The 11,594-nt window shown below is 35.3% G+C and overlaps 1 protein-coding gene across 3 annotated transcripts in view; it reads right to left on the bottom strand.

Annotated features, from left to right (window-relative positions):
• Positions 1 to 351: 351 nt before the first annotated feature.
• Npl4 (nuclear protein localization 4) overlaps positions 352 to 11,594 on the bottom strand; it is an 82,254-nt gene continuing 71,011 nt past the window's right edge. For all 3 annotated transcript variants that reach the window (XM_036375944.2, XM_070109328.1, XM_036375943.2), the window contains exons 8-9: positions 1,048 to 1,466; positions 352 to 907 (exon numbers count right to left, since the gene is read on the bottom strand). In XM_036375944.2, the coding sequence (XP_036231837.2) occupies positions 745 to 907; positions 1,048 to 1,466 (582 nt within the window). In that variant the 3' untranslated portion in view covers positions 352 to 744. The remainder of the gene's footprint in view (positions 908 to 1,047; positions 1,467 to 11,594) is intronic.

Below are 11,594 nucleotides of genomic sequence, written 5' to 3'. Positions count from 1 at the left end.
TCAGAGACTTTCTTCACATCTGAAAAATATAGCCTATGTGCATATGTCAATACTTACTCTGCTAGCCCTTCTGCAAGTTATCTTTTCAAGAATAATAAAAATTCTATTTAATAGATAAATAATTTATTTATTTATTGAATCTATATTTTTACCATAAACATGAGTGCCATAATAATTACACATACCGACGACGATGACATTAATATTTTTGCTGTTTGCATGTATTTGTTAAGGTGTATTCTCCACAGTTGTATTTGCAAAATTTACACGGGAGTATGTATGTATGTATCCAAATTAAACTGGAGGATGAAGGGAAGAATTACAAGCTAATCAACTGATTACGCAAAACTATTCAAATGGTTAACACGCACATATGTATAGTGTGTGAGAGAGTGTATTTCTGCTCATGGGCAAACAATTTAAATTTATTTTGAATTAAATCACAAACAATTATAGGGGCTTAAATAACAGTTTATCTATGTCTGCTTCAAGATTTCCTGTTTTCTTTGCTGCAAATTGTAATAGTTAAGATAGTGTTTTTTTGCTTTTTTTTATAAATTTAATTTAAATGAAATAATGATGAAATTTTGTCAATCAATCATCCAGCCATATATTGCGCTTATAGCCGAACACACCGCCAAACAACCAACCAACCAACCTGCCAACCGAACAATCAACTGATACGGTATTGCGCCCGCAGCAACGGCAACGATGACGGCGTAAGCGATGAGCGCGACAAAGCGTTTATCGCGGCAGCGAACACATCTCGCACGAGCTCAATTCGCCAGGATTAATAAAGGTGCAGTGATTGCATTGCCATTGGCTGTGCGTACCGCCGGCACCGCCACCACCAGCAGCGGCGACGCCCGCATTAGAAGCAGCAGTTGTACTGCCAGCAGAGTGAATGCTAAAAAAAAAAGTAGAGAAAAAAAGCAAATATGCAATGAGAGTAATAAAACAGTACAAAAAAAAAAAAACCAACACCAAGAACCGCAAGCACGGTGACGTGCTTTGACCTGCGTTGGACAAGAGTCGCATATTACTTACCTGCCGCTGCCAGTGCTCGCCTGTATGAGCGATTCCAAGAGCTTCCATGGTTCGCTGGCTTTAAAACTGTAAGCCAAATCGGAATTCTTGGTGCGTACGGCCTCCAATAGTGGAGCGATGTGTGCGCGTAACGGCACCGTGTCCATTCGATATAAGTACAACAACAAATGGAAATCAGAAATGGACTCGAGATATTCAGAGTCCACCCAGTGGGAGAGATACGTGCTTAGCGCACCGAAATCCTGCAAATGTCCATCGAGGTAACGATTCTCCACCGGAAATGGTTCACCGCGCTTCTTGTACTGTGTAAATGTGAATTGTGGTTGGAGTGGCGTTGAGGCTGGCACATCCACTAGCAAATATTCGACTGGCAGCGGGCGCGCCAAACGCTGCACCTCATTGCCATATTGGTCTTTCTCCTGCAAAGGGACAAGTAGACAGCATAGATAGGTGAATAAATGCAAGCTTATCAAGTATAAAAATATATGTACATATATATATGTGTGTGTCTGTTCAAAGGATCGTCATTTCGATTGGCCAAATGTTATGTGATTGCTTTCGCCATAAAACATTTCAAAGTTCCATAAATATACACATACTAAAACAACAATGTGTGCGCACGTAGTAAAGGGATACGCACGTCGCATGAATTCATAAAACGCCATAATTTAAAAAGAAGATGTTAAACGAGTTTATTGCCGCATAAATACAGTTAATTTAAATGTGGCTGTTGATCTGTTACCAAATCGAGACCGATTTTATTGCTTGATTCATACGCAGTATTAGAGAATCAGCATAGTTGTGTGCCGTGAGTTAAAATTTCATCCAAAACAAAATTTGAATATTTAGAAATGGGTTGTATGGACCTAAAGGCCCTCAAAATAATAATTTCAAATACTTAGTATAGCAGATATTTCAAATAATGTTATCTTCATCGCAAATAACAGTTATTTATATCTCAAATAAATATAACTATGTCGGCGTATCCATTCTGAAAAAAAAACGGGGTTCGGATTGTGATCTTACAATTCCAAAATACCCAAAGGAACTATCCTATGTTTCGTTGATTAGTTCCCATTAAGTGCTTTGATCGCCGGGCTTTGGCCACATTCCACTTTTATACGCTCGCCACAAAAATATCTTCGGCACCAATACTGGTATACATACACCATTCTTTCTTTAATGTCCATATTATATTTAGTAAATTATTAGTTTAAATAAGATATGATAAGATAAGTGGCATACTTTCACAAAAAATATATAAAAGATATAAGTCTTTAACATTTATGTTTTGGTACGTAGGTTTGCCTTTTATATTACGGCAACATTTTTGCGCGATTTTTTTTAACAACACTCGAGTTGGATTAACTCAGCAAAAGTGCAACGATAAACTAAATTATTAAAAATAAATCGAGATCGTAGATGATGTTGTGCACAAACTGATATTGCAAGATCGTCATGTGACCTATACTGTAAGATTGAGACAACTATAGGTATTAGTGGTTGGACCCACTACATTCAATATTGCATGAATATTTGATTGAAAAAAATTGTTCACGTTGGATCCCACACAATTGGATATGTCGCAACCATACCATTAGAACAACGCGGAATATTAAATTCTCAGTGGTACACCACCATTAGTTTAACAGTTGTCTTTCAAGAAATCAGGACAACTAACCGCCTGAGACGGATCACTCTTCACCACTCTCAAAATATTGATTTGATGAGTCATACACCGTATGGTCCTGAGTTGGCACTGAATGATTTCTTTTTATTCCCGTACGTAAATAATAAATTAAGAGGTTAACGTTTTTCGACACCTGAAAAGGCGGTTCATGCGTTCACAACGCATGTTTTGAAGATACCTCAATCAGAGTGGCAAAAGTGTTTCGACAATTGGTTCAAACGCATGCAAATAGGTACAAATCGTAATGGAGAATATTTTGTAAAATAATAAAGCGATTTTTAATGATTAATATTGGTTTTTGCTCTCTAATCCGGAAATATAAAAAGCAAAACTCATATCTATATTGTAAGAATTTTTTTACCTTATACATTTCATTGATTTATAAAAGTGAACGTGTGGCAAACCTATTTAATAATATTTTCGACCGTATATATGCGAACGAGTCCATTTTTTGAGTTCTTAATTTGAAAATTTGCACTCGTCCTTTTCTTTTCAACGAACTGCACATTTGTTGGAACCGCCGATATCGGTCCCCTACAGCATATGGTTGCCATATAAATTGAACGATCGAAATCAAGTTCTTATATAGAAAACGTTTGTATTTGACAAGAAATCTTTACGAAATTTGGCACAGATTAATATCCAAAGCATTGCTACAATACAAACTGTTGAGATCGGACCACTATAGTATATCGTATATCTGCCATACAAACTGACCGATCAAAATGAGAATAAAGATTATTTTATACTCAATGCACATGTGAGGCTATCAACGCAACCGAAGTAATAGTTTTTTTTTTTTTTCTTTTTTTTTTAATATAAAATTTCGAAAGAGTGAGAACAATATTAGTATATATCGTCGTTAAAACTCTTTTTGGAACCTATTTAGTCAGATGGTATGGTATAAACCGATATATGTATGTACATATGTTTCACTTAGAATTGCTTTGTGTAGATTATTCAGAGTAGCCCGTTAGAGTAAGTAAAACTAAACTGAAGAACGCGAAATTATCTAAAATATTAAAAACTTTCATTGTGGCTTTCAATATCTGCTACAAATACAATTTTATTTACCACTGGAAATCCTAAAATTTACCCAGCGCTAAATCTAAGCTCTCTTATTGCTTCTTTAAGTTAAAGTTATTAGGATTCTCTTCAAGTATTCGCAGTTAATAAAGTAGTGAGCTTAACTGTTTAGACATTTGTTAAATATTCCCCACAAAACTATTTCCATGTGTGTAGTATCAATTTCATGCTGTATACATTTCATTCCACCGCTTCGCTTCAGCATGGACGGCAGCAACAACGTACATCAAAAAAATGTCAACAATTTGTAAGCCGATGAAAGCATACATGCGCCTTGTGGCGCTCCATTGACCTAATTCGCCTGCAGAGTTTCTTAGATAGCGCTTACTACTCCATGCGTATGGCTTACCAAAGGCTAAGAGCGTCGTGCCAGAGCGATAAACAATAAGTGAGAGCAGTTACAGTAGCTTGTTTTCAAGGAAGAGCTTTTGCAACCTGTTTGCATTTTTCCTTGATATTTTTTGTTCACCTTGTTCATCTCGGATTTGCTTATGTCCTTCTGCTGATAGCTTTCCATGGCCTTCCACAAGGTTATGGACTATGGTGTGTGCGTGCACTTAACTGACTTGAGTGCAAGTGTTGGTGTGCGTGTAATTGCTGGTAGTTTAAAAAAAAAAAAAAAAAAATGGGCGGACAGAGTGCTGAGCGGCAGCCACTTGTGATGCTTAAAATGGGTGTTTATGTATGTAGTTGTTCTTGTTGCTTTGCTTTGTTACTTTGGTTCTTACCATTCTTGTGTGTATATGTTATCTTTTGTCCTTTTAGCTGGCAATTGTGCGAAATGTCCTAGCGTTTTGTACGTGGCATATTTATTATGTGTGTTTAAGTATTAAATATTCGTTTGTTTACAATTCGGCATATATGCTTATGTACATAATATTTATACATATATATATATATATATATAATATATAGGTATAGTAAGGTAAATAAATACATAATATATAAACGAGGCCTCACTGTCTTCTTATGAGCAATAGTTATGCTTTCTCTCTCGTTGCGCTCTCTTTTGCGAATAGTCCTTAGCATGGAGCTCAAGGTTATCAGGTCAAGTATTTATAATTGGGACATACGCTTTGTAAAGTGGAACACTTAAGAATAAAAAACAAAATTTAATTAGTTGCAGTGGCAGTTCATTCGGGAGAGCTACGAGAAGTAAGTGTGCTTTGACATTGAAACACTTTGGTAACAAATTATGTCACAATTTACAATATTTAATAACAATTTCTGTAATTCCAGACCATAATATGAAACTCAATTAACATAATAAAAAATTAATTTTTTATTGCCTTGAGCAAAATTTTACGAAGTTGACAATTTTATGGATTTTTAACTAAACTGGATATAACCTATAATAATTCCACAAAGTTAGTATTGGAAAAACCAATTTTCTTTGTTTCTGAACTAGATATTCAACCTATGTAATACCTCTCTGAATTCTTCATTAAATAGTCAGGCGATTCCTGTATTGTAATGAAAACTTTTGAGTTCGAAATTGTTAAAAAATTCAGCATCTATAAACCAACCAACTAACCTGATGCCAATATTAGTTGGTGAAACAATGTTAACCGCCTTTTGAATTTTATGAAAGACTCAAAATGCTTCGTCGATACAAGATTCTTGCTTCATATCTAGAACAACACAAGAATCGGTATTTCAACTGTACAAGCGCGATCTGGGCAATACTTACGACACTTTCGAGCGTTTCTGCATGCCTGTTTAGGTATTTGTTTAAAAAAAAAAAATTGTTGAGGGTACTACATACTTCCTCATTGCTTCTTAATGTTTATTTTCTTAGGCATCCTATAAAAAATATATATAAATGCTCAGCATGTCGTGCTGAGTCGATTTAACCGTGTCTGCCTGTCAGTATATACGTAAACTAGTCCCTCAGTTTTTGAGCTATATATCTGAAATGCTGCACAAGTCCTTTTCTTCAGAAGAAACTGCTCGCCGATATCGGACTACTATAGCATATAGCAGCCATACAAACTGACCGATCACAGTTCTTTTATGGAATCATTGTATTTATGAAGGGTCGGTGCAACCGAAATTAACGTTTTTTCTTGTTTTTCAATTCATCAGAAAGGTTCACAACTTTTATTACATACTGTAGCGCGAAATAAATACTTGTGAGAGCTTTTTTGTACTTACATGATATAAAAAAGCTCTTGAGAGTATTTTGCTGCTACCAAAGAAACACAAAGAGGATTTTCACAGTAAAAACTACAAAACGCAAGGCACAAAGAGTATTAGTATTAAGGAAAGTTATTGCAAGAAAAACGCTAAGGGAAACTATACGTATATACTTGTGCACAAAGAACTAAAAATAAACCAAAAACACATAAACACATTAAATTATGATATATTTAATATAGGAAGGAGCCAAAAAGATATGCATATATTTGGTGCAGGCGGAGGATGTTGAAAGAGACGAAAGTAAAGGAAAACTTAAAGAAGTAGCAGCATTCGAAACAGAGCAAAATATAAATGCAAATGAAAAACCACACAAAACCAAATCAACAGTAGTACCTAGTCTATAAAGTAAAAAATAACAACAAAGCAGTATAGCAAAGTAATTTTTATTTAAATACAACGGTTAAGGCAATTACTACGTGCAGATAATGTGAGGTAGAATGGGTAGGGCTGTATTGAGAGATACATGGATCATAGAAGCAATATTGAGCTAACTATATGCCGAACATTTTTACAACAAACCTTACTGTTACTCGGAACTAGTAATTGACTGTTTTGTTTGGTTGGAACTGCTTTCATTTTCCAAATAAGCAACTGGTTAATTTCATACGATGAGATGTGCAGATGCGTTCGCCCCTTGGTATTCGTTATCCAGCAATGCTAACAGCAACAAGTGCATACATACTTTTGCCCCCAAAAATTCTAATTTTTTTCAAACTTTACAAAAATCGAAAATATCCAAGAGGAGGAAAAACGGTTAATGCAGTTGCTCCTGACGCCATTAGTCAATTGGATAGTGTGTTTAAGACATTCTCAAGGATTGATGGAAAAATGTATTAGTTTCACTCTCATTTTTATGCTCTCGAAATATGTTGCGCAGAGTGTAATGGTTTTGTTCACCTAACGGTTATTAGAAATAACTAAAACGAATTGAGATTTAGAGTAATATTATTTTTATTAAATTATTTAATTTAATGCCGGAGAAAACTTGGTAAACATATTCCTTGGCACTCTGCAGAAATTGGTATTGTAGATGGTCAAATTCGGAATGAGCGCTGATTAAAAACATCGGAAGCAATAAGTTTCACAGTAAAGATGGCGTGAAAGTTGGACAGCGTACGTGGCACCACCCACTCTTACTGGACATTTTTTTACTACTCCATATATAAATATAGCGCCGATGAAGATATCGGAACTCGGTGCAAATAATGCCTTCAAGGTAGTCCATCTCACGTCTAAAAATTGCCGAAATCGGGCTATGATTTCACAAACCCCTAGATACCGTAAATGAAGACCGCAGTGCCTACGGCATTTTTAGCGAAAATATAGTCACTTTGAGATATCATATCTTATATGAAATTCGGAGCCCATATTTTAAGGTAATAATGTGACTTTGTTTTAAAAATAAATGAAATTTGATTCTCCCATACCCTAAATACCTAATACAATTTTTAATATTCCATGTTTTTTCCACATCCGAAACTATTTTCTCGCCTATGAGTTACGAAAATTGCGAGAGTATAAAGTGCATCAGGTGCAATTAACTTTAGACCTTTCTTTCTTGTTATAACCTGTTATTAAGTGTGCTACGAAGTTTGTAAAACCCAGAGGGAAACGACAGAGACACTATATAGTATATAAATGATCAGCATGATGAGCTGAGTTGATTTAGCCATGTTTCACCACTAAAACATATAGCTGCAAACAAACTGAACGATCAAAATTAACTTTTTGTAAGGAAAACTTTTTTAGTTCTCGAGATATCTTCACGAAATTTGGCGTGGATTATTGTTTGAAGCAACGATATAATTCTGAAGGAATTTTCAGAGCGGATCACTATAGCATATAGCTGCCATACAAACTGTTAAACCTCTTTCTAAAACCAATCTTCAAGCGGAATTCGGCTGTTCTCTTTAAGAGACAATGTATACTGTGTCATCAGCGTGCTAGTTGAAGCTAAGTGAAGTAAGGGCGTTTACTACTCATGCTAGTAAATCTTTAACGCACATAGCAAGCAGGGTTTTTATATTAACGTGTGTTTATTCACACATACAAGAGTACGTTGATAAAATCAGCCTGCAGGTATGCAACAGTTTGCACATTTTAACTCAGTCAGCACGTTGGTGAATCATTTAACAACATTAGCCCACATAGCAGCAGTAATAGCAGTAATAACAACAACAACTACGCACGAACAACGACACAGTGGTTTGCGCTTATACAGGCGTTTCCTCGTATGACAGTTTGTATACTTGCTCGCGTTAGCTCAATAATGTGTATTAAAAATTCAATTACTAGACCCACAGTCGCCAATCAGATTTTCTGACGATTTCAGATGTGTGTATACATGTGAGTGTGTTCGCACAAGCGGGTCATTCGCTGGTACTTGTGTAGAATAACTGATGTTTTGCGAGCGTGCGTGGGTAGTGCGCAACGGAAAGTGATGTTATGTTGCGTATACGCCCTGTCGACTAGTTTGCTAGCCTTTTGCAGCTGTGTATGTGTTTGAATGTGTACGTATGCATATAATTATATTTGTATGTTTGTGTGTGGTATATATATAAGTGGATTTATGTACTGGCCTTGCTATTTTTGCGACGCGATTGTGTATGCTAAGTGGGTCGGTGAGCAAGCAGTATTTATGAAGAATTGGTGTTGGTGTAAAAATGTAACATTGTTAATTTGAAGGCTACTACAAAGCGCTCAAGCGCATTTCTACCGCCAACAAGCTAGCGCCCAAGCGACCAACCGCAAGCCCACCCACCAGTCAACGCTCGGTATAGTGTATGTGTGTATGTATGTATATGCAACAGGGTAATGCTAGCTTGCCGATAGCGAAAATGTGTCACAACCGCTTGCCTGCTTGCTGATGTGGAATTCAGCGAAATTGCATCAGGTGCAATTGAATCACATACAAATTTCGTTCGGTGCGAAGGACTTGTGGTTGCTGGAAATTGAAATCGAATGAATGACGGATGCTTGCAGTGGAAGTGGGTGGTATTTAGTCGCAAACTGAGATAAAATACAGTTGTTGTTATTGTTGCTATTGTATGCTCAACAGTGCCCTAAATGAAGTCATTTGTTTTTCTGTTTTGAATTTACTGCTGTTTTTGTATTGCAGATTTGTGCCACTTTGCATATTAAGCGTGGTAACTTGGGTGTTGAACAAAAAATGCTAAAAATATACGTGTCTGGAGCCAAGTATAAATAATAGCGCAAATAAATAATGAAACAATGTGTAATGTGCGTTAATAAACAAAAGTGGATTGACAAACATTTTTTAATGGCTGAAAAAAAATTCATGGCATAAACTAAATTTTGGTGCAGTTATGTATGAGATGAAAAATATGATTGATTTTGGCAGCATAGCAGGGTGTGTGCTGAAGTTTAAATAACGGTATAGTAAATTTAATCACTATAATTAATCAGGAAGGGTCTCAATTTGTGGAAATGGCGAACAGTATATAAGAAATCCAAATATAAGATTGGTGACTATTGAATGGAATGATAAAATTCGTGTATATTTCGTTTCAGCTTTTTTGTTCGGTACTCTTTCCTACGATTTGCTCGTTAAAATACTCTCCTATGTTTTTCGCTCTACTATGTAAACAGATTAAGGTTTATATTTGCCATAGCATACATAGATACAATTAAAATCGACTGATAGGACTACCTAACAATGTTGACTTAAATTCAAAAACAAAAAAAAAACACCAACGTAAACTTTAGTTGTGCTAAATAATATCTACCCTTACGGAATACAAAAGGTTCCTTAAAGACCTTGATCACCGGCCAGTTTGTATGACAGCTGTATGCTATCAAGATCCGATCTGAGCAATTTCATCGGAGATTGCACCGTTGGCTTGGATAATAACCCGTGCCAAATTTCTTGTACATATCCCGTCAAATGAAAAAGTTTTCCATACAAGCACTTGATTCCGACCGTTCAGTTTCTATGGCAAACGAGCAGCTTATTGGGGAGAAAAAGATGTGTGCGAAATTTCAGATCGATATCCCAAAAACTGGGAATTGTTCGCGTATACACAGCCAGACGGATCGATAGACGGACATGGCTAAATCGACTCATCTAGTCATGCTGATCATTTATATATATATTTTAAAGGGTCTCTGACGTTTTTTTCTGGGTGTTAAAAAATTCGTGGCAAACTTTATATATGCTGTTCAGGATATAAATAGCTATAAAATATATTGGGAGATAATCGATTAAAGGAATATGGTTTGCAAAAATTTAGGTTGAAAATATCAAAAAAAAAAGTTACTCTTCCGACCATTTTTTTTTTTTAATATTTCTTATGTTATAACAAATGACAAATTGAACTCGAAGCACGAAAGCACAAACTGGTCGTGAGCTCAAAATTGATTATTATAAATATAATAAAACCGTTTCTAGGATGAATGGTAGTTCAAATACTTCAAATCGAGGAGATATCGAATAAAGCCGAATAATAGTGCATATGGTAATTTTTAGGACAATGACATAGAAACTTCACAAACAACCGTTAGGTATGCCAAGTTATGTACAATAAAATTAACTGTGCAATTTTAATTTTTTTTTTTAGCCCACCCTTATGTCAAGCATAGCCTAACATAGACACTAAACAACAAATTCGTAACGAACGCGAAAGTAAAGAAATTTGTTCTGACAATGAGCAACATTGAAACAAATCAATCACTTCCGATTGATTCTCATTAAATATTAAGCAATATAAAGCGAATGTAATCAAATGATTTCGGGAACTAAATAAAAATCATGAATGAAAAATTATGATTGTGTCGAGAGTTGGATCCTTGACCCGTCAGAGAAATATTCAACTACATATACATATCTGCATATATCTATATGTACATATATAATATATATACTTGTACATATATTCATACTGTACAAATATTGAATAAAAAGTATAAACATACATAATTTCAGAGAGAGATTTTTATTTGAAGTTTGAGTACGGCAAGGAAAAGGTCGAAAGAGCGAATGAATGACGAGTATTGGATAAAAATATATTTGGCGTGCAAAAGTGCTTGTTGTTGTCTACTGCTTCGCCAGTATCATTTATTTTAAGGAAATAAATTGAAAATAAAAGCTAAAAGTTTGTATGGTGGACAATTATTACGACCATAAAATAGCAAAAGCAGTTGCAAATTGGAAAACGGATATTTTGATAATAAAATTGAATAATTAGTAATCGTTGTCATGCGTACTCCTATATCTTTCCACAATGAAATTGTAAACATTACTAAATACAATGAAAAAATTACAAATCATTACATATTGAAAATATGACTATCACTATTGGAAAGCCCGATATATTGTAAATAAATGATCAGCATGACGAGCCGAGTCAATTTTGCCATGTCCGTTTGTCTGTTTGCCTGCCTGTCTGACCGTCCGCGTATACGCGAACTAGGACCTCAGTTTTTGAGATATTGATCTAAAATTTTGCACACCTGCTTTCCTACCCAAGAACCTGCACACAGCTGCCATACTAACTTAACGATCAGAATCATGCCTTTGTATGAAAAACTTTTTGATTTGACAAGATAATGACGA

The sequence above is a fragment of the Bactrocera oleae genome, chromosome 2, assembly GCF_042242935.1.
Source record: "Bactrocera oleae isolate idBacOlea1 chromosome 2, idBacOlea1, whole genome shotgun sequence".
Lineage (NCBI taxonomy): Eukaryota > Metazoa > Arthropoda > Insecta > Diptera > Tephritidae > Bactrocera > Bactrocera oleae.
Note: the sequence above shows the minus strand (reverse complement) of the source record. Positions and strands in the feature narration are given on the sequence as shown.